A 19,697-nucleotide genomic window follows, 5' to 3' on the forward strand; every position below is an offset into this window, starting at 1 on the left:
ATTTTAGAAGATCTGTTAGACACTACAACACGCCAAGTGATATTTTTTAGTATTTGTATAAAATTGAAAATAAAACTTAAATATTTTTGTATAAAGACATGGGTTTGTCAGTAAAGGTTCCTGCTAATGCTGCTAACAATAAGAGCACTGGAATAGAAATCTTCCCAGCAAGGTAGCAATTATAACCACAAGCTTTGTGTTGTAAAGTATTAAGGGTTGATCCCTTTACTGAAGGGTATGCTTGTGGTTTACACATCCCTTCACCTCTTTCTGTTGTGAAAACTCTTCTTATACCATGCATACCTCTCATTTCATCTGATACAAATATGCCTTTCAAAATCAAAAGAAGACGGTTACCTATGCGTTTTGCCTTTTCAATGACCATGAATAAGTCACAGGGACCTACTCCCCCTTCCTGGAAGCGAGCAGTGGTGACCATGAATAAGTCACAGGGACCTACTCCCCCTTCCTGGAAGCGAGCAGTGGTGACCATGAATAAGTCACAGGGACCTACTCCCCCTTCCTGGAAGCTATCAGTGGTAGTGGTAATGCCAATATTTAAGAAGGGGAACAGAAGTGACCCTATGAATTACAGACATATATTGACCTTTAAGCTATACTAGAACAGCATATGTTATGCTGGGAATGGCTACTTGCATGTGTTTCTTGTAGTTCATTTACCATGGCCTATTAGTCTTGAAACTGCCTCCCTTCCTATTGTGTAAGGGGTTCACTTAATTGAATATGCCTTGTTACTTGAATTGTTGTGCAGTGTATACTTTTTTACACTGCTTTTTTCAAAATATTTCGAAACATGTGTTTTGGCCTCATGAGCTAGTAGAGAATAATTTCACTCTCAAAGCCTTCATCAGGACAGGAGTCGCAAATTTCATCTTCCACATGTGGTTTCCTGTGTTCTACCAGATTCTACAACATAAATAACAAGTAATTCAGACTAGATCTATCGAAAGTGGTTTTTTCATATTTAATATGTCGAGAAACTATCTCGGCGCCATGGTTGCCAAAATATAAAAAGTGCCTCCTCACCTAGTTTGTGCTCAAATTAGTCTAAGCTTCATGGGTTTGCTCCATGTTCATCAGTGTTTAATCTAAAAACCTAATTGTATGGGGACTTCATATATCTATACCAGAAGAACACGTTTTAAAAAATGTGCACCCGTTATGGTGCAATAAGAGGGGTACCTTCACTCGCACTGTTGCACATCCGGTTGGTGCAACTAGTTCTCAACCTGCGTTCCCAGCATGTTTTTTTTTTTCAGAAAATCAATTTCGATGTGTGGCCCATTCTGCTTTCTTTTTCAAGGGCATGGATTCCCGTGTTCTGCAAACACGAGAAAATGCATTAATGCCAAAAGCTGACTAGTTGCACAAAATATTCATCACTAAATCGTTGTACATGGCATTTTTCTATTGAATCGCAACATTTTTGTGGTCATGTAATCTTTTAAATGAATCTCGGATCTGTACAATTCTAATAGTAACAGGCTCTGATTTCCGTCCTTCTAGGTAGTCCTGGCAGTTGGTGCATTGATCCAACGAGCAATCTCTATTGCTATTTCTTTTATTTGTGCTTTTGGATATATTTTACTAATGCTGTATTTCTATAGAAGGATTTAGTTTTCAGTACCCCCTTTGATTTTAGTGGGCCAAAGCTTTACACTGACCGTGGGAATACGCCCTAACTGTCTGTCTACTCTGCCAGAACTGCTGTCAAGGGATGAGGCATACTGCTTACACAGACCCTACTTGGTCTCAAGATTTACACTTGCTTTTCTGTGCAATTGCTGTTCTGTGTCTGTGCCCATCTACCTTTACACATTTTGTTCTAGCACATTTGTGTAATTTTTGCCAGGCCAATCGCGACTATGCCACAACATTTTTATTTTCTAAGAGGGTGCTCCATTGGGGAGAATTTGGGATTTGTTTGCCATAGTAGAGCAAATCCTTGGGTGTTTCTGTAAACTAAAGAGCTATGACACCAGAGTAAAGTGGTACAACAGTTTATTTGCCTTCAAAATCGAAAGCACCTTAATGCAGAAATCTTTACCTTGCACAATGAGGTTTGGATACCATTGGAAAGGGCCCAGTCCTCCTTCCTGCCGTTGCATCTGGTATTAAGACTATTGGATTGCCAGCGTTCCTTCACCACAAGTAGACCTCAATCATCACCTACTCATGGAATTAATCGCTTTATCCAAGTGATCAAAGACATTACAACTCAAATGCTGCACATGGGACCAACCCACCTGTAGAAAATAAAAGCCTGTGGCATTTTCAAAACTAAACATGAACTTTGCAGCTAAAATTGGTCTGACATTGTTAAATTTTGAGCAAAGAAGCCGAGCAGATCTACTCAAAATGCCTGCAAATGCTTGCGCAGTCTAAACAGATGAAAATGGCCGCTGTTCCGTTGCACCGATGGACACCACTAAAAATCACCTTGATCACCGAAAGAAGTTGCAAAAACCTATGTGGAGCCATGTATGCCATCAAAAACCTGGTGATGAAATGTGCCCCACCTGGTCCCGCAAGCTATACATTGGAAAACTACATACAGATGCGTCCTTGTTTTTCCTCTCCGAGAACAACAGCCGAGGAAGAAACACTTTACATAACTTTACCACTTGACGGTATGATGGGCACAATTGGCAAAAAAACAAGACTCTCTAAAATGTACAGCAATCACTGCCACCATGTGACTGCGGTCCAAACACTAGCCAAGGTCTGCTTAGAAACACAGGAAGTAATGACGGTGACCGGGCACCCAATAAATCATGCACCCAAAGCTAAAGGCAGCCCAAAAAGAGTGTTCCACCCTCCTGCACAAAGGCGAGAATAAAAATGTAAAGTCACTTGAGAATAGTCTACTGGAAACGGAGGATTGCAAAACACTCTTTAGCCGATGGTGTAAACCTTGATAACTCCTCTTTCCCCTTGGCCAATGTATAAACTGCACTGTGATTTAACCTCTAACTAGTTTTGTTTTCTCTTTTTCTTTGCAACAGCTTCATATTGACACAATAAACATTATCTTTGAAAACCAGAAATTGGTTTTAATCCCCTTTTTGTCTAATATCCAGAGAACTGATTGGCTTTATATAGAGCCTGCTCTCGGGCTGTACCGGGAGTTGTGAACCAGTAAACCTAATCAGACGCCCTCATTGCGCTCAGGTCATTAACTCTGTCTTCAGGACTCATAGATCCTGATGTGGCCCTTGGGCAGGGGCCTATAAAACAGAATTATAACCTTTGGTATATTCAATATATGGTATATTCAATAAATGTTCTCATTGGACATTCTGAGGGCTGTAAGAAGCAGTACAGCCTGTAGAATGTTTGCATTCAAAGCTATTAGCTGCAAGAGTGTACCAGCAGCCAGATCTCTGTTGTAACCCATGCTGATTTATCTACTAAATCCTGCTAATAACTCTGTGTGTGTTGTGTGTGTGTGTGTGTGTGTATATGTATGTATGTAAATATATATAATTTATTTATATTTTTTAATGCACAAAGCTGGCTATAATACATTTTATAGACACCGCCCTCATGCCTCACTGGATTTTATGGACCTGTTCATCTCGTTAAAGGTCCTGACTGGGCTTTGACATTTAATTAGGTCTCTAAGCTCATAACCCCAAGTACTTTAGCAGGGTCTAAAAAGCTTAACTAGCACCCGAAGTTGTAAGATAGAATCCTGGGAGCCATCAGGCAATCTGGCCTTATAGCCATGTATCCAGCCACAATGTGTGCCTTCCTATGTCTTGCTCTCTCCCCCATTTGCCCTGCTCCTCCACCCTCCCAGCCCTAAGTTTACCCCTCGATGCCTGCTCTTTTGTATCTTCACCATCAGTACCCAGTTTCTGCTAGTCTGCACCCTTTCTCGGCCAGCCCTCTGCATAGAAATAAAAAGCTTACTTCGAAAGGGGTGTGTCCTCCCACGTAACCCTCATCTTTCGATATATTTCCTTTTCAGCTTCAGCAGCTTCGGAAAAGAAATCTCAGCAGAGGGCGCTGTGCATCGCCTTGTTTCTAGGTTGACGTCCTAACCAGTATATATAGCACACCAAGCCCCCATTGTCTTCAGTTCCATTTTTCCGACGCAGCTATCGCCTCGCAAGAATTACAGCATGCTTTTAATGAACATCGACGCCATTGATCTCGAAGAAGCCGTCTACGACAGGCTCAACGCCTTTGGCAAAGCAGGTGGAGAAAACATGCAAACCTTTATGGAGAAAAGATTTATAGAAATCTTTATCAATTTATTTATGAAGAGCATGAGGACACTCCACCCTTTGGCCTGGAGTTTGGTACCCCTAACATGACTGAGCCCCTGGTGTCTGAAGAGTCCAGGATGAAGGAAACAACCAGTGGTGTGGATACATCACCTGAATTGGAATTTGCAAAGCCAGACCCGCCAGACCATGCTGAAGCCTCCTATAGGCAACTCATGACCAGGATGGTTGTCTTTCGAACAGGCCTGCTCCCCCATTTCAGCAGGACAATTTACCTGATATCCTGGACTAGGGTCCACAAAAGGATCCAATCCTTCCCTTTTACATTGCCTTTCAAAAAAGGATTAAAGCAAAGTGGGTGGCACCTGAGACAATTGCTACAGTGAACAAGAACCTCACCAAGAAGTATTGGCCATCTAGCAGTGACCCTGAATATTTGGCAAAGCACCCCATGCCAGAAATCCTGGTGGTTCATGCAGTGATGTCCTCGTCCAAACAGGCCACATATGCCTCTATCCCTCCTGACAGAGACGATAAGCGAGTGGACGCTTGGGCAAGAAAGAGTTTTTCTGCAGGAAGCAATGCATTGAAATCTGCCAAGGCCACTTGCGCCTTAGCAAAGTTCACGTTCACCCTGTGGGATTGTTTAGCAATGACGGCTGACCATATTCCTGAGGGGGTGGAGGGAGAAAGAGATGGCTTCCTGGCCATCATAAGTGACGGAGAAGAGGCTATCTGCGAGTCTCTACAGTCAGGACTAAATCCATGGCGACAAGTACTGAACTACGCAGATTTGTGTGGTTGGGAAAGTCAGGATTTGCACCGGACGTGCAGTCCAGACTTCTCAATATGCGTTTTGACGGCTCTCACCAGTTTGGCAGCAAGGCTGACGAGAACCTAGAGCAGCTGCAGACCTCTGAGGCTGCGGCAAAATCACAGCCACCACAATCTGGTTCTGTTTTTTTCATCAACAGCTCTTTTTTCAGCAGGTTTTTTACGAACATTTTACGCAGAAAAAAACCCATTGAAAAATGTATTGTTTTTCTGCTATTCCCTCCCACCCCCCATATTTTTCAATGAGTTTTTCCGGCGAACATTTTTCTGCAAAACAACCTGTTGGAAAAATAGCTGTCGATGAAAGGACGTTGTACCAAAATCTTACCCCAGTGGATCTTCTTGGAGGGGTAAGTCCTTTCGCTTCTATTGCTCAGTTGCTAGAGCAAGGGGACAGACTAGTCATAGAGGCCAAAGAAGATTCCTTTGTGGTGGACCACCAGCCACTGCTCCAGCTGCCTCAAAACCTCTCGGGTCCTAATCCGCAAGACCCTAGTGGGAGCCAGACTGACTCGGCATCTGCAAAAATGGTGGGGCATTACTTCAGATGCGTGGGCATTAGACACTGTAGCCCAGGGTTACTGTCTCCCATTCATAAAAAGACCTCCATCTTCCACTGGGGAACTATTCACTCAAAACTCCAGATCCGTTCCTTGTGCAGAAAATGTTGAGCCTGCTAGAGAAAGGTGCTATAGAACCAATACCTACAACGGAACGGAACACAGGGTGGCATTCCCCATACTTTCTAATTCCCAAGAAAGACGGGGGATTGAGACCCATCTTGGACCTCTGATATTTGAACAAGTGCCTCAGGAAGGACAACTTCAAGAAGGTTACCCTTTCTCAAATCCTACACACCCTCCAGCTTCAGGATTGGATGGTGTCATTGGACCTTCAAGATGCTTACTTTCATGTGCCTATCCATCGCAAGCACAGAAGGTACCTGAGGTTTGTGGTTCTCATTATCAGTTTTGAGTTATGCCATTCGGGCTGAACTCTGCCCTGTGGGTTTCCACCAAGTTAATGGCGATTGTGACAGCGAGTCTCGGGCGAGGGGGGTATTCAGAGCTACCCCTACCTGGACGATTGACTGATCAGATCCTGTTCACCCCAAACAGGCCCTTGAAAATCTCAGTATCACATGCCACTCTCCACAATTCATTGGAGTGGTCCTGGTTGCATCCTCAGGGAATGCCTCGCCACCCGAGGTGAGGGCTCAACACATTCTGCAGATGGTCACCAAATTCCAGAGTGCCCAATGTCTTCTGGCCTTCAACTTCCTAAGGTTGCTCGGCCTCATGGCATCCTGCATTTTCCTGATTCCAGAGAGACTCCTGATAAAAACCCTCCAATGGGCTCGCATGACTCAGTGGTCTCAATTCTCAGGCAAGATGTCAGACCTTCTTCAGGTTCTGAGCAGAGTTGCGCAGGATCTCCTGTGGTGGGCTGCGCGGACAACATTCTGAAGGGATGACCTTTTTGGCTGGGCGATGAGCAATACGTGGGAGGAACATCCAGTCAAAAGAACGTTACCAGGGGTAAGTAACTTGTTGTTCTGCCCAAAGGCCGCTGAGCATGCTCACCGACCATTCCCTTGGTTGCTGCTGTTCCTCCTCAGCTGCTTTGCGTGATCTGCCACCAGCACCTGGTCCTGGCAGCCAAGTACTACCAGCATTATTGCCCGCAATTGCTGGGCAAGAAGGGGTCTTATCATTCCAAGCCACCTTCAGTTGCCAGATAGAAAGCTGTGGGCAATAATTCTTAATGATTATAGTATTTGGAAACTGGAGAAGAGCTCAGCAGATGCAGAAAATGCAGGCAGTGAAATGGTTTATAATGCATTACTTTTACTCTAACTTGTCACCTGAAGTGCCCCCTACCGGTTTGAGAAAAGTGACCTCCAAGGATTGCAAAATTAACTGCGTCCTGCTTCCAGAACTGCATTTGTCTCTCCACTCTTCTCCTACTGACGGTATTTGTGTCCTGACCATGCTAACTAGATACATTCTTCAGGAATGAGGCACAATTCAGCCAAGAAGTTCTCAAATATTTTGTGAATGGGATTGGCTGTTTGATGTGCATTTCTCCCTTCTTATTGGCTCCTTGTAATTGTGACTCTGTTCCAGGTGTAAGCATGGGTATAGGCATACAGTTAATGTGTCTTTGTGGTAGCAAAGTTACTGCTACCTACAAGTCCCACTAATTTCCAACATTCTCCCACCAACCCCATAGTCCTTTGATAGTAAAGGTAGAGCGCAATACAGCAGCTGGGAGATTAGGTAACTAACTACCCATGTGAACGGGGGCAGCGTACATTAACTGCCCTCTGGCTGCTTTTCAAAGCTGTTGAATGCAAGCTTTGGGCAGTTTGAGGCTGCTGCTATCTGTGTTTGGGACTACGACAGACACTTTGACTAGGCTTGACAGTCATAAAGTAAATTATCCATTCCCAATGATGACTACATTCAGTTGAAATTGAAAGTAGAGCACCTCCTTGTCCTCTTCATTTAGGGGCTTTCTTTTGCTAATAAACCCCATTAGCACATGGAGGCACTACTTTTCTTTGCAGTAGTCACTCAGCTTTCTTTGAATGTGGGCAGGAATTGCCATTCTGTGCTCACAGTTGCTATTTTGCTGTCCTCTTTTCCCACTCAGCCAATCCATGTTCTGTCTTACCTGGGTAGTTTAGCTTTGCATGGACTCGGTGTTTATTTACACGGAGCCTGTACACATCTCTCAGTGAAGTAGCTCAGTAGTACATGCTAGACTGAAATATTCATGCGGGACTGCAGGCGCAGCTGTGCCACGCAGTTATTGGGTATACAGAGAATGTGTACCCTGTACATTGGTGTGGCTTGGCTCTCCAGTGCGCAGTCCCCCGAGTGTAGACTTGCACTAACCTCATTGTTTATTTACAGCATAACACATGCTCAGTTTTTGATGTCGTCTTTGCTAAATTGACAAATGTCCAGGCAACCCCATTAACTGGGGGAGGGACAGCACGCTATGTTACACAAATCCATTGGGTGAATGGCCAGGGACTGATGACGGGATAGCTCTTCGGGTGTTGTGATAGCAGGCTGGGCCAAACCCGACCCCATGCATTTTGGTGTTTGTATATTTATAGCCGTTAGAGGTTTACTGCCACTTCTAGCATTTTTCGCGGATTTCCTCATGTATTTCCTAAGCAGACTTTATGTCCGGCAGACAAAGTAGTGGTGCTTGTGATTTAATGCAGCAGAGTGAGGAGAAGGGTCCCTTGCAAGTTCAGAACGGCAGTGGTTAATTAAACACAGGTTGGAAGAGGCCCACGTCGTAAGGAAAGCTGGTAGAATAGTTGGCGTAGTACAGTATCGTCTCTGCAACATCCTGTGTTGCCTTTTACCTTGTGTCAAGAAAGGACCTCAACCTGCGCTCTGTGACCACGTGCTTAAACATGTGTCTCATAAAGAAACGTGCAACTGTCCTTATTGTTTAGTCTCTCAGCTGTACAGGTTTTAAATGTCTTTCCATGCAGTTTCTATAGTGCAGGAGGGGGGGTGGGGGGGGTCTGTCAAAGTCAAGTCCCTGAGATCCTCAATCACACCAGGTTTTTGGGATAACCAAGGATTATGTAACTATCTGAATAAAAATGCATTTTGTGTGGAAATTCTGAAGGCGTTGAGTGGATTTAGTGTTGAACAGACTTGCGTTCCCCCTGCTTGAGTAATGAGTCTGGCTATCCTGTATGTGTGTGCAGGGGAGGACAGAGGTCTCGAACAGCGTGTTGATGACGAGAACGTTGTTTTATGTCAATTTTATTTTTGCAGCATTTTAAATGTAGGTATGTTCTGAGGTGGTTCAGGGCAGACATGTTCCAATGTTGTGCCTTTTTAAGTTTTTGAAATATTTATTTTACCATTGTTTGCAAAGATTTTCTGATGTGTGTTTTCCTGTTGAAATGTTTTTAAAACGGAACCAGTTTGCACGGTCTCTAGTAATAGCTGCACATTGACCTTTACGCTGCAGGTGCCTTGGCTTCGTTAAGGACCCGTTTTCAGTTTGGTAGTAAAATGGCAGTAGACTGTTGCAACCATGCATTTGGGTCTTTTTCGCATGCATGGGTGTCCTTCCTGTTTACCCATGTCCTCACTGCTGCTGCTCCTTTTCTCCTAATTGCAGATTGACTTTGTTGCGCATGACGACATCCCATACTCTTCTGCGGGGAGCGACGATGTGTACAAGCACATTAAGGAAGCAGGTGAGTGTCCATGGGTTCTGCAGGGGCTGGATGTCTTCGGCCGGGAATAATTGCGTGGCTGAAAACTGTGGCGTTTGAAATGCACTTTTATTTGCATTTATATCCCCCCCCGCAACGCCCTATACTGCCCCCTACCCTAATTTATTACCCCAACACACCCCCACATATAAATGCCATCCAAAGTGCATTTCAAACCACACCGTTTTCAGCCGTGGTATTATTCCTGCGAGTTTATCACTGGATCCCCCTATCATGTAGTCATGCTTAGCATTATGCTTGAACAAAATTGTGTTACCTTATCAAGTCAAGGGATTTGCATGGTTTGAGTCAGAGCATGTCCATACAGCCCATGCTTAGGTTTAAAAATCAATGGGAGGTGACCATTTGGAAGTCTTAAAGTTGTAGTATGGTCAATTAAGTACCCAAGGGCACGAAGAAGCGCTCTGGACTCCACACCTACATTTTTACATTGAACTTAACCTGGTAACTGCATAGGCTAGCCAGGTTGACGGTTACTTCAAACTGCAAAAGGTGTGCGCCCGCATCTATAGTTAGTGTTACTCATCCTCAGGGGAAAGTGGGAAAAGGCGCCTGCATTTTGAAGTGGGCAACCTTGAACTCTTAGGGAAGAATCGCCAAGAAAGTGAATGTCCTTATTTTTATATGGTTCCAGTAGATCTTTATGCACTTGGCAGAAGAGCCATACAATTTAGCTACTTCCATGATCTCGGAGAGAGTCTGGTTTGGAAGACTAGCGAGTAACTGCTAAGCGTACAGGGCTTGCAGGCCTTCTGCATCTTATTGCTCGGGTTTGCCTCCAGAGCAGAACTTTATCTCTCCCTTCCAGAGTATAACCTTTTAACCTTTTGAAGTTCTGTGATCCCTCCGTTGGAGTCTACACTATTATTGTGGATCACATCTTGGTTTAATTATTGTGAATCTTGGTTTAGTATCGTGCACCATCTGCCACCACATGATTTGTGAGATGACCACTGAGGATGCCTTCTGGATCATCTACTGTACGAAGGTACAGTAGATTTTACTTCTTGCCCTGGGTAAGAGGGTAGATTCTGACAACTTTCCTACATTCTAAGTCGCCGTACATAAATGTATTTCTGAGGCTTGTGGAATCTGCTTAGATCACATGCTGTGCATAGGCCGCCATCTAGTGGAAGGTGCGGAGTATTAGTTTGTTTTTCGAAACTTGAAAAGGGGTGTCGAACTAGAGCGTGCCAGTAATACTATCCCTAGTGTGACGTCCACTGTACCCATGATCCCTCACGCGTGTAGGACCCTCAGATTGTTTTTTTCCGCCATTCCAGTCAGACGCATATTGCGGAGTTCCATTGGCATTAGCCAATTATACTTATTATTGTAAAATAATTACCCTTTCTTTCCACCCTACGCCGAAGATCGACGCTGGTGAATATCGAGGACACCAGCCGTCGAGACTCCACGCAGACTTTGGGCCTTGGAAGGCCTCTGGCCTCGGCCCTGTACAAGTAGGGTGAGTGGGGGGTGGTCATACAGGCTCCCACATTTATTTCCTACATATACTCGCCCGCTGCCAAATTAATACATATGGAGAGTACTCTGGGCAGAATTTGAAAGAATTGTAACGGGAAGTTCCCTTGGGTAGATGAGCACAATACGTGCAATTTGTGTCTCCCATGAGACCATCCCGAGGCTACCTGTCGAGCTTGTAAGCTCTTCAAGCGGAAAACACTTAAACTTAAAGAGCGCTCCACTAAACGCTGGGCCCTGTACGCCAGGCAACGAGAGGCCATGGACGCCAAAGGGACCTTTAGCGATGGCAGCAATGCCGATGTTTCAGATGGCGAGGGCAGAAGGGTGACTTCAGACACCCACACGCAAGCCCCCGACCTTGGAGGACTGGCCAGCGGTCCAGTTATGGGGACAAAACCCGGCAGCAAAAGCGCAACCCACACCACTTCCACTAAGCACATCAGCCCCAGCCATGACTCAACACGTGTGTCGAGCGATCGGCAACGAAAGGCACGAGAGAGCGGTCTAACAATTCTGTGTCCTCTGGGCGTTCCCGTTCTTGATCGCCACATGACGAGGACCAACCGTCCACAGTTGGGAAAAGTGGCACAGTACCTGTAGAGGCCCCATCGTCAGACTATTCCGACCTCTACGCTCCCAAGTCTAAGCGTGTAGCGTCTACTCCCGGGATTCAACACCCTCCTTCTACCACCTCCGAATCTCGATGCGGAACGTCAAAGACCTCCTCCGAACCTCGACGCGTCGAAACCCTTGGACTCCCCTAAAACCTCAGGAAAACATTCCTCTAGTCACGGGAAGGGGGATAAACAGCACAAGAGACCTTCTGAACACCATAAAGAAAGTCAGAAGGCCCCTAAAGTGATAGAAAAGTCGGTGTCCAGTCAACTCGTCGAAAAAAAACTGGTCTACTGCAATTTGGTCGACGCAATTTGGTTGAAAACAAAATGGTCGAATTTTTTTTTTAATTTATATATTTATTTTTCGGGTTTTCGTTTAGTTAAAAAAGGGGTTTTTAGAGGAAAAAAAGGGGGTTGGGGGGAGGGGGAACCGGGGGGGGACCCCCCCAAAAAAAAAAAGGGTTAAAATAAAAAAAAAAAAAATTTCGACCATTTGGTTTTCGACCAAATTGGTTCGACCATTTGTCTGGTCGACAAATTTTTTTCGACGAAATGTCTGGCAACCAGAAAAGTCCAAGGTCGCTGACACTACTCCTAAGGGTAAAATTGTCCCTCCCACTCCTCATGATATGGGCATGGATGAGGAACCAGAGCAAGAGAGGTTTATTCCCAGTTCCAAGGAATGGAACTCAGCCGATATTGATAGGGTAATGAGAAGGATGTCTTTTTTTGCAGACTTCTATGAGAAAGACCCTAATTATTTCCATAGCTTTGCAAACACACCAGCTACCGCTGCCCCTTTGGAATCCAAGGACCCTCAACCCTCAACTAAGAGGCTTCCGGCGTAGGGATTGGTTTCAGACCCTTTGCTGATTGAACCTTACCATCCAGAGTCATATGGTGAGGAGACGGAGACGCAGACGCTGGAAGACAAGTCGGGGGTTGCTTAGTATGGGGATGATGAGGACCAGGAAGAGGAAGATGAGGCGGAAGCCTACAATCTTGACTCCCCTATTCCTAAGGATCCCCCGGTGCATGACTCACTGATTGATAATCAGGCACTCCTCAATGAGGTACTGGCTAAAGCAGCAGCTCATTTTCAAATAGACTCACAGGGTGTCCAAGAAGATAGGGATTTCGCGGAAGAAATCCTAGGGGACAGGGGAGCCATTACCCAAGCCATCCCCATATTAAAATCAATCCAGCGTAGAATTGATCCCTCGCTGGTAACCCCAAATCTTACCGGTGCAGTGAATCCAGTGGAAAAAGTATTCCGGGCCGCACCGTCCGATCCCATGTACATAAGGGGTCAATTAAAACCCGACTCCCTGGTAGTAACAACCACCAAAAAAGAGGGCGGGCACACCACTAACTTCTTCAGAAGCACCTCCCGATAAAGAGAGCAAAAGGATATATGCTCTGGGTAGGAAAGTTGCATCCACGTCAGCCTATCAGGCACGTATTGCTAACAGTACCACACTTTTAGCAAGCTACGACTGCCACCAGTGGGACCAAGTAGCTGCTGTAGTAGCCTCTGCACCCGAACCACTAAAAGGCCAGTTGGCCCAAATTGCTGCAGACGGGAGGTCTGTGTCTGGATGCATCTTTAAAGCAAATTTTGATGGAGCAGATAATGCAGGAAGATCAATAGCCGAAGGCACAGTAATTAAGCGCCACGCGTGGCTCAGGCAGTCAGGGTTTAAACCCAAGACCCAGGCCACGCTTATAAAGATGCCGGCAGAGCCGAACGTTCTATTCGGCAAGGCAGTGGAAGAGGCACTAAAGACAGCTAAAGATGAGTATGAGACCCTAAAATCTCTCCCCCCAGGTCAAAGGGGAAATAATAGTTTTCTTCGGCCAAAGCTCCCAGAGGCGTTCCAACTACTACCGAAATCAAGGAACCTTGTGGGGCAACAAGCAGTTCCAAACATCACAGGCATTCACCAGAGGCCTGCGCAGGGGCAGGCAGCCCCTCCATAGGTGGCACGCCGCCTAGTAAAAAGTGACGTTCCGCTTCGGGTCCCCTCTCGTGCATCCCCAGTAGGGGGGTGCATTTCCACCTTCACCCACGCATGGGAGGGGATCACTTTGGACAGATGGGTGCTGTCCACAGTGTCCGCAGGATACTGTATAGAACTATTAGTGCGCCCCCACGACCATCCTCCAAGAAAGAAGGTACACTCGTTGGAGCACCAGAAAATCCTTCTCGAGGAAATCGCCACTCTACTTGCAAAGGACGCCATAGAACTCGTCCCGGGCAACCAGGTAAACAGGGGTATTTATTCAACCTAATTCCTAGTGCCAAAGGAAGATCTAACAATGCGCCCAGCATTAGATTTGCGCCCTTCAAACAAGTATGCCAAGCCACAAAAATTCTGCATGACTACAAGAGGTAATCCCCCCTCCCTACTAAAAAAGGGGGATTACATGGCAACATTGGATATGAAAGATGCCTATTTTCATATTTCAATGTTCCCAGCGCACAGAAGATTCTTGCGTTTCAAAACAAACAACCAGCACTACCAATTCAAGGTGCTACCCTTCGGTATAGCCTCGGCTCCAAGGGTATTCACCAAGGTACTGGCGGTGGTGGCGGCGCACTTACGCAGGGAGGCAATCCCAGTGTACCCTTACCTGGACGACTGGCTCATCAAAGGGGAAATCCCTGTAATTTGCAGAATAAACATTCAAAGAACAATCAACCTCCTCTTCCAATTGGGCTTCTCAATCAACGAGAAAAAATCAATCCTGGTGCCAAGCACCTCAAAACAGTTCCTAGGAGCTGTTCTAAACGCCCAAGAAGGGTTGGCCTTTCCATCAGAGGAAAGAATTTGAAATCTGTTGCTGCAAATTCCTCTATCAGGCCGGTCACCAAATAAGGGTGCGCAAAGCGATGCGTTTGCTAGGCATGATGGCATCTTGCATTTACCTGGTTCCCCACGCACGCCTGCGCATGCGACCCATGCAGGAAAGGTTGGAGACACAGTGGTCTCGAGCAAGCGCTCAGTGGGACGATATAGTGGTCGTTTCGCCAACACTAGTACAAAGTCTTCGTAAGATTCTCTCTTGTCCACCAGCAAAGGGGAAACCCTTCTACGATCCAGAGATGCAGGCCGTCGTCACAACAGACTCCTCCCTGGCAGGATGGGGAGCTCACTACCTTCACCACACAGCTCAGGGTCTCTGGTCTCGCACAGTGGCTCGGAACCACATCAGTCTACTAGAACTTCTGGCAGTCTTCAGAGCGCTTGGGGCATTCAAACCCCTCCTATCCAACCTGTCGGTGCAGATCCTAACAGACAGCATGACAGCAATGTTTTACTTCAACAAACAAGGGGGCACTCGTTCGCAAAATCTGTCCAAGCTTGCCCAGACAATTTGGAGATGGGCACTCAAACGGAAGATTTACTTGTCATCCCAACATGTTCCAAGGGATCTCAACTCGCTTGCAGATGCTCTGAGCAGGGATCCCCTTCCAGAAGAACACGAGTGGACACTACACGAAGAAGTCGTAGGAGACCTCGTCTCTCAGTGGGGTTTCCCCACTATAGACCTATTCGCCACAAGCGAAAACGGGCAATTCCCAGACTTTGCTTCCAGGTTCCCCCAGCAAGGCTCCAAGGGGAACGTCCTATGGATGAATTGTTCAGGGATGTTTGCCTACGCTTTTCCATCAACCCCTCTGATGAGGAAGGTGGTCAACTAGATTCACAGGGAACCGATGACACTCATCCTAGTTGCTCCTATGTGGGAGAGACAACCGTGCTACCCACACCTACGCAAATTGGCATTGTGTGACACCATCAAACTCTCGTGCCGGTACAACCTACTCTCCCAGCACAAGGGTCTAACAGTGCATCCTCAGCCCAACTCAATGAACTTGGCAGCATGGCTCCTGAAGTCATAGAGTTAGAATATCTCAATTTACCCCAGAGATGTATGGATATCTGAAAACCTAACACAAGGCACTGTTACTATGACAAATGGAAACGATTTGTTATTTGGTGCCGGAATAAGCAAATCAACCCAGTTGATTGTACTCCTTCTAATGTTGTCACCTATATGCTCCACCTATTGGATGCAGGGTTAGTGTTTAACTCAAAGTACACCTGGCAGCTTTATCAGACTACACCACTTCCTATAACAAGGTGTCATGGTGGAAAGTACCAGTTGTCAAAGCATTTATGGAAGAGGTAAAGAGACTCCACCCTCCAATTTCCAACCCGCCACCAGGTTGGGACCTTAATGTGGTACTTGATAAACTCATGGGACCCCCCTTTGAGCCCATGCACAAATCTGGTCTCAAACACTTGACTTCTAAAACAACCTTCTTAGTAGCCATCACATCCCTAAGAAGGGGCAGTGAAATTCAAGCTCTGTCAGTGCAGGATCCTTTCTTTACTGTTCATAAGGATAAACTGGTTTTACACACTCACCCTAGGTTCTCACCTAAATTCATTTCCAAATTCCATGTTAACCAGTCTATCGAGCTACCAGCCTTCTTCCAGGAACCCAAAAGCTCTGCTGAGGTGAAACTCCACACACTAGATGTGAGGAGGGCGGTCCTCTACTACGTAGACAAGACCAGGCCGCTAAAACAGACAGATCAACTGTTCGTCGCCATAGCTCCAGGCAGAGAGGGAGATCGCGTCTCTAAGAATGCCATCTCTAGGTGGATAGTCGGATGTATCCAACCGTGCTATTCCCTTTCAAATAAGACACTGCCTTTTACGCCAAGGGCCCACTCTACAAGAGGTACTGGAGCCACTCTGGCTTTCATTGCAAATGTACCCCTTGATACCATTTGCAAAGCAGCTATATGGTGCTCTATTCACACCTTTACTCAGCACTACTGCATTAAAGACAGATACTCAAGTGGGACATGCGATTCTAAGACATTTGTTCGCTCATGACCCTTCTCACATCCCACCTCCTCCTTCTAACACTGCTCGCTAATCTATGCACAGCATGTGATCTAAGCAGATTCCACTAGCCTCAGAAGGGATACATTACTCACCGTAATCGTATTTCTGATGCTTGTATCTGCTTAGATTAACATGCGCCCACCCTTCCTCACCTCTGAGAGAAGGCGCATTGATGCTTGTGGTCTTATCTATCCTATCTGCTTGAATACTCTGTACTCGCGCTACTCCTCATGCTACCTCATGTCAGAAAAAAAATACAATCTGAGGGTGCTACACGCGTGAGAGATCATGGGTACAGTGGACGTCATGCTAGGGATAGTATTAGTGGCACGCCCTAGTTCGACGCCCCTTTTCGAGTTTCGAAAAACAAACTGTAATACTCTGCAGCTTCCACTAGATGTCGGCCTATGCACAGCATATGATTCTAAGCAGATACAAGCATCAGAAATACGATTACGGTGAGTAATCTATCCCTTATTTACCAATATTTTTGAATGTTGAAACCAAGCAATTGAGTGTTTTGCGCTTTTTCTCCATAGTACCTGTCCCAGGTGCAGTATTTCTCTGCTTTAAACATCTGTTTGATTTGGGCACATGTGATTTTCTATACATTGATGTTTAGATGGTGCTTCTATGTCAAACTTACAACCCTGCAGTAGTGGAACCTTATGACCAGCCTAGAAGCGTAGCATATGGGTCTGTTGTAGAGAGGTGTCATTCTCCAGCCGCTGCCTTCTCGTGAAGCCTGTACTATTGCTTAATACATGTAACTTTAGCTGAGTGGCTTCATCTTGCTGTGAGTACAATGTGCGTCTTACACAATATTGGACGATGAGCTAGACCCGCCATGCCCCCGGCGCTTATGTTTCTGCCTCTTGCATGAACTCTGCTTGGTAGTATCCCAAGAGGGAAGTTTGGTTTGCTGCCAATGTTGACTCGTCTATTTCTTTTTTGAATGTTTACTGTGTACAAGGACATACTGTCTCTGTTCCACAGTTGGGCCACCGCATTTTACCTCTAATGGGGGACAGGGGGAGCTATCTCCTGTGACTCAGGAAGATGGGAACTCCGGCATTGAACTCCTGGAGAGGGTGCCAATCACCCAACAGCTGTCCTTAAATTGCGGCTGCTATGTTATTTGGGAAAGGGACTCGCGCTGCAAATTATATTGGATCTATTTTGAGAGCTTCTCTCCCTGGTGTGAGTGCACGCCCATCCGTGAAAGGGCGAGGATGAGCAGCCACTGCTTCTTTTTCCTTACTGCATGGGCTTCTAGAGGTTTTCTGACAAGATGGCTGAATTTTTGGGGGCACTGTTTCTGCATTTGTTCCTTCCTGCCACAAGCTATTCTGGATGTTTAGACATGTCTTCTGCCAAGAGTGTTTGAGCCTTTATAAAGTGTACCAGGAAGCATCTCTGGCGTCTGGAAATGGATTCCGAGGACAGAATCTAGGAGGAGACCGAAGGGAACTAACCAGTTTTCATGGGCGCCATCTTTCAGTTCTGATAACCGTGTGTGCTATTGGAGGACTTTTTGCTTCTGTACCTTTTTATCATCTTTTGTTATATTGGGTTAGGTTATTTTGTTCTACCTTGCTGCCTACTGGGGGCTGTTCACTATATAACAAAAATGAGAAGATGAGATTTTAGAGCGAACTTCCTGGCCAGTATTCCAGGGGTGACCAGTTTTTGCCCTTTCCAGCCTTACCATCCAAGATGGAAGGAGGACTTTGAAGACTAGTTGTTCTTGACTTCACGTATAATGTGGAATGAAAGCAGTTTGTCAGTAAATAACTTAGGTTTTGAGCGTTGAAGGATTCAGAAAAGCCTACCTATACTAGGGCAGGGAGTTGACAAAGGTGAAAAGGATGGGGTTGACAAAGGACTAGGCCGATGTGAAACAGTTAAATGCACTTTGGGGAAGAAAACTGGATACTATTTTTAAACACTATTTCTGTGGCATATGAGAGAGCAGACCATGCATTTTTTTGCGCACACTATGCATCAAAATATGCTCATAATTAGAGACAATAAAGTAAGGGAGGACCTTTCAAAGCAAAGGCGATCCCTCAACGAAGGAAGTCATTAACATGGCTAGGTCAGTGGAGCGCATATTGCTTTGTGTTAATAAGTTGGATGAACAAGAGAATTAAGGCGGGGGCGAGTTGCAGATGAGAGAATGGATGGTCAATTAGACAGGAAATGTCATGAGTGGAAGGACGAGTGCGAAGCAGAAAAGGATGAACCCTAGCCTAGTGCCAAGCAAAACATGGCCGGGCATGCGAGGAAGAACCAACCAATGCTGGTCTGGCACGAATGGAGATGCCTGGTGGCTGTAGATGTTTTAGGTGAAGTATTGGTCATCCTCTTTCTAATGAGAGTGTGTGTCCAGGTTGCTGAATGTAGGAATTGTGGCATAAATGGTCACTTTGGCAGGTTGCGCAAGCACTTCATGTGAGGCAACATCAGGGTGATCACTAGGTCTTTGTATGATAGATTTGTTTCTTTGGGAGAGGGATGTGTTGAGGGGGTTGTGGGCATGAGAAAATGGAAGAGAGTGAATTGACATCAGGACAGCATGCATATTGATTCAAGATGCTGTGAATGCATGACTGTAGGCACACACAGCAGGGTGTTTTTAGTGAATTGAGGGAGATGTTTAAGATGCACAGCGATTTTCTCTAAAGCCTATGGTGCTGCAACAGATATTATTTGGGGGGTGGGGGGGGGGGGTGTTGATGCAAGTTGGAATTGAAAAGTTGCAGTTTAAGGTCTGAACTGTTTTTTTTTGGGCGAGGTAAAAGCATTTTGCGATGGTTCTGACAAAAGGATTGAAGTATCGTATTGGATCCTGGCATGCCAGGGGGTTGTCAACTGTGAAGGAGGTAGAGCTTCAATCCCCGGAGAGCTTGGTTAGTGGGACACCAAAGGCTACCATGAGCTACTTTTGACTCGTGACGCAAACTGGGGACAGACACCCTACTACCCCCCCTACCCCCCCTCAAATGTGGCAACTTTCTGCATCTGGGAATGTGTATGAAGAACCATTCTAGTAGAGGCTCCGGCTTCCTATGCTGAAACATCTCTCTCCTCCTCCTCCCCAACAAGCCTTATGCAAGAGTTACCAGAGAGGTTTGGCAGTGGCAGTGGGTTGAAGTACAGAAGTGTGTCCACAACCCACTTATGTGTCTTTTTCTTTCAAGACTTGTAGCCCTTCCCTGTTGGACCTAGTTATCTCAGTGAGTTTCCCCCATCTCTGGTCATAATAGCAAGAATGATTGGTGCAAAGCATTTAGAGTGC

At 45.8% G+C, this 19,697-nt stretch overlaps 1 protein-coding gene across 11 annotated transcripts in view; it reads left to right on the forward strand.

Moving 5' to 3' along the window:
• Window positions 1-19,697, forward strand: part of PCYT1A (phosphate cytidylyltransferase 1A, choline) — a 333,268-nt gene that overhangs the window by 235,304 nt on the left and 78,267 nt on the right. For all 11 annotated transcript variants that reach the window (XM_069617498.1, XM_069617488.1, XM_069617489.1 and 8 more), the window contains one exon: window positions 9,249-9,327. In XM_069617498.1, coding sequence (XP_069473599.1) covers window positions 9,249-9,327 — 79 coding nt within the window. The remainder of the gene's footprint in view (window positions 1-9,248; window positions 9,328-19,697) is intronic.

The sequence above is a fragment of the Ambystoma mexicanum genome, chromosome 10 (assembly GCF_040938575.1).
Source record: "Ambystoma mexicanum isolate Mex_15411 chromosome 10, UKY_AmexF1_1, whole genome shotgun sequence".
Classification (NCBI taxonomy): Eukaryota; Metazoa; Chordata; class Amphibia; order Caudata; family Ambystomatidae; genus Ambystoma; species Ambystoma mexicanum.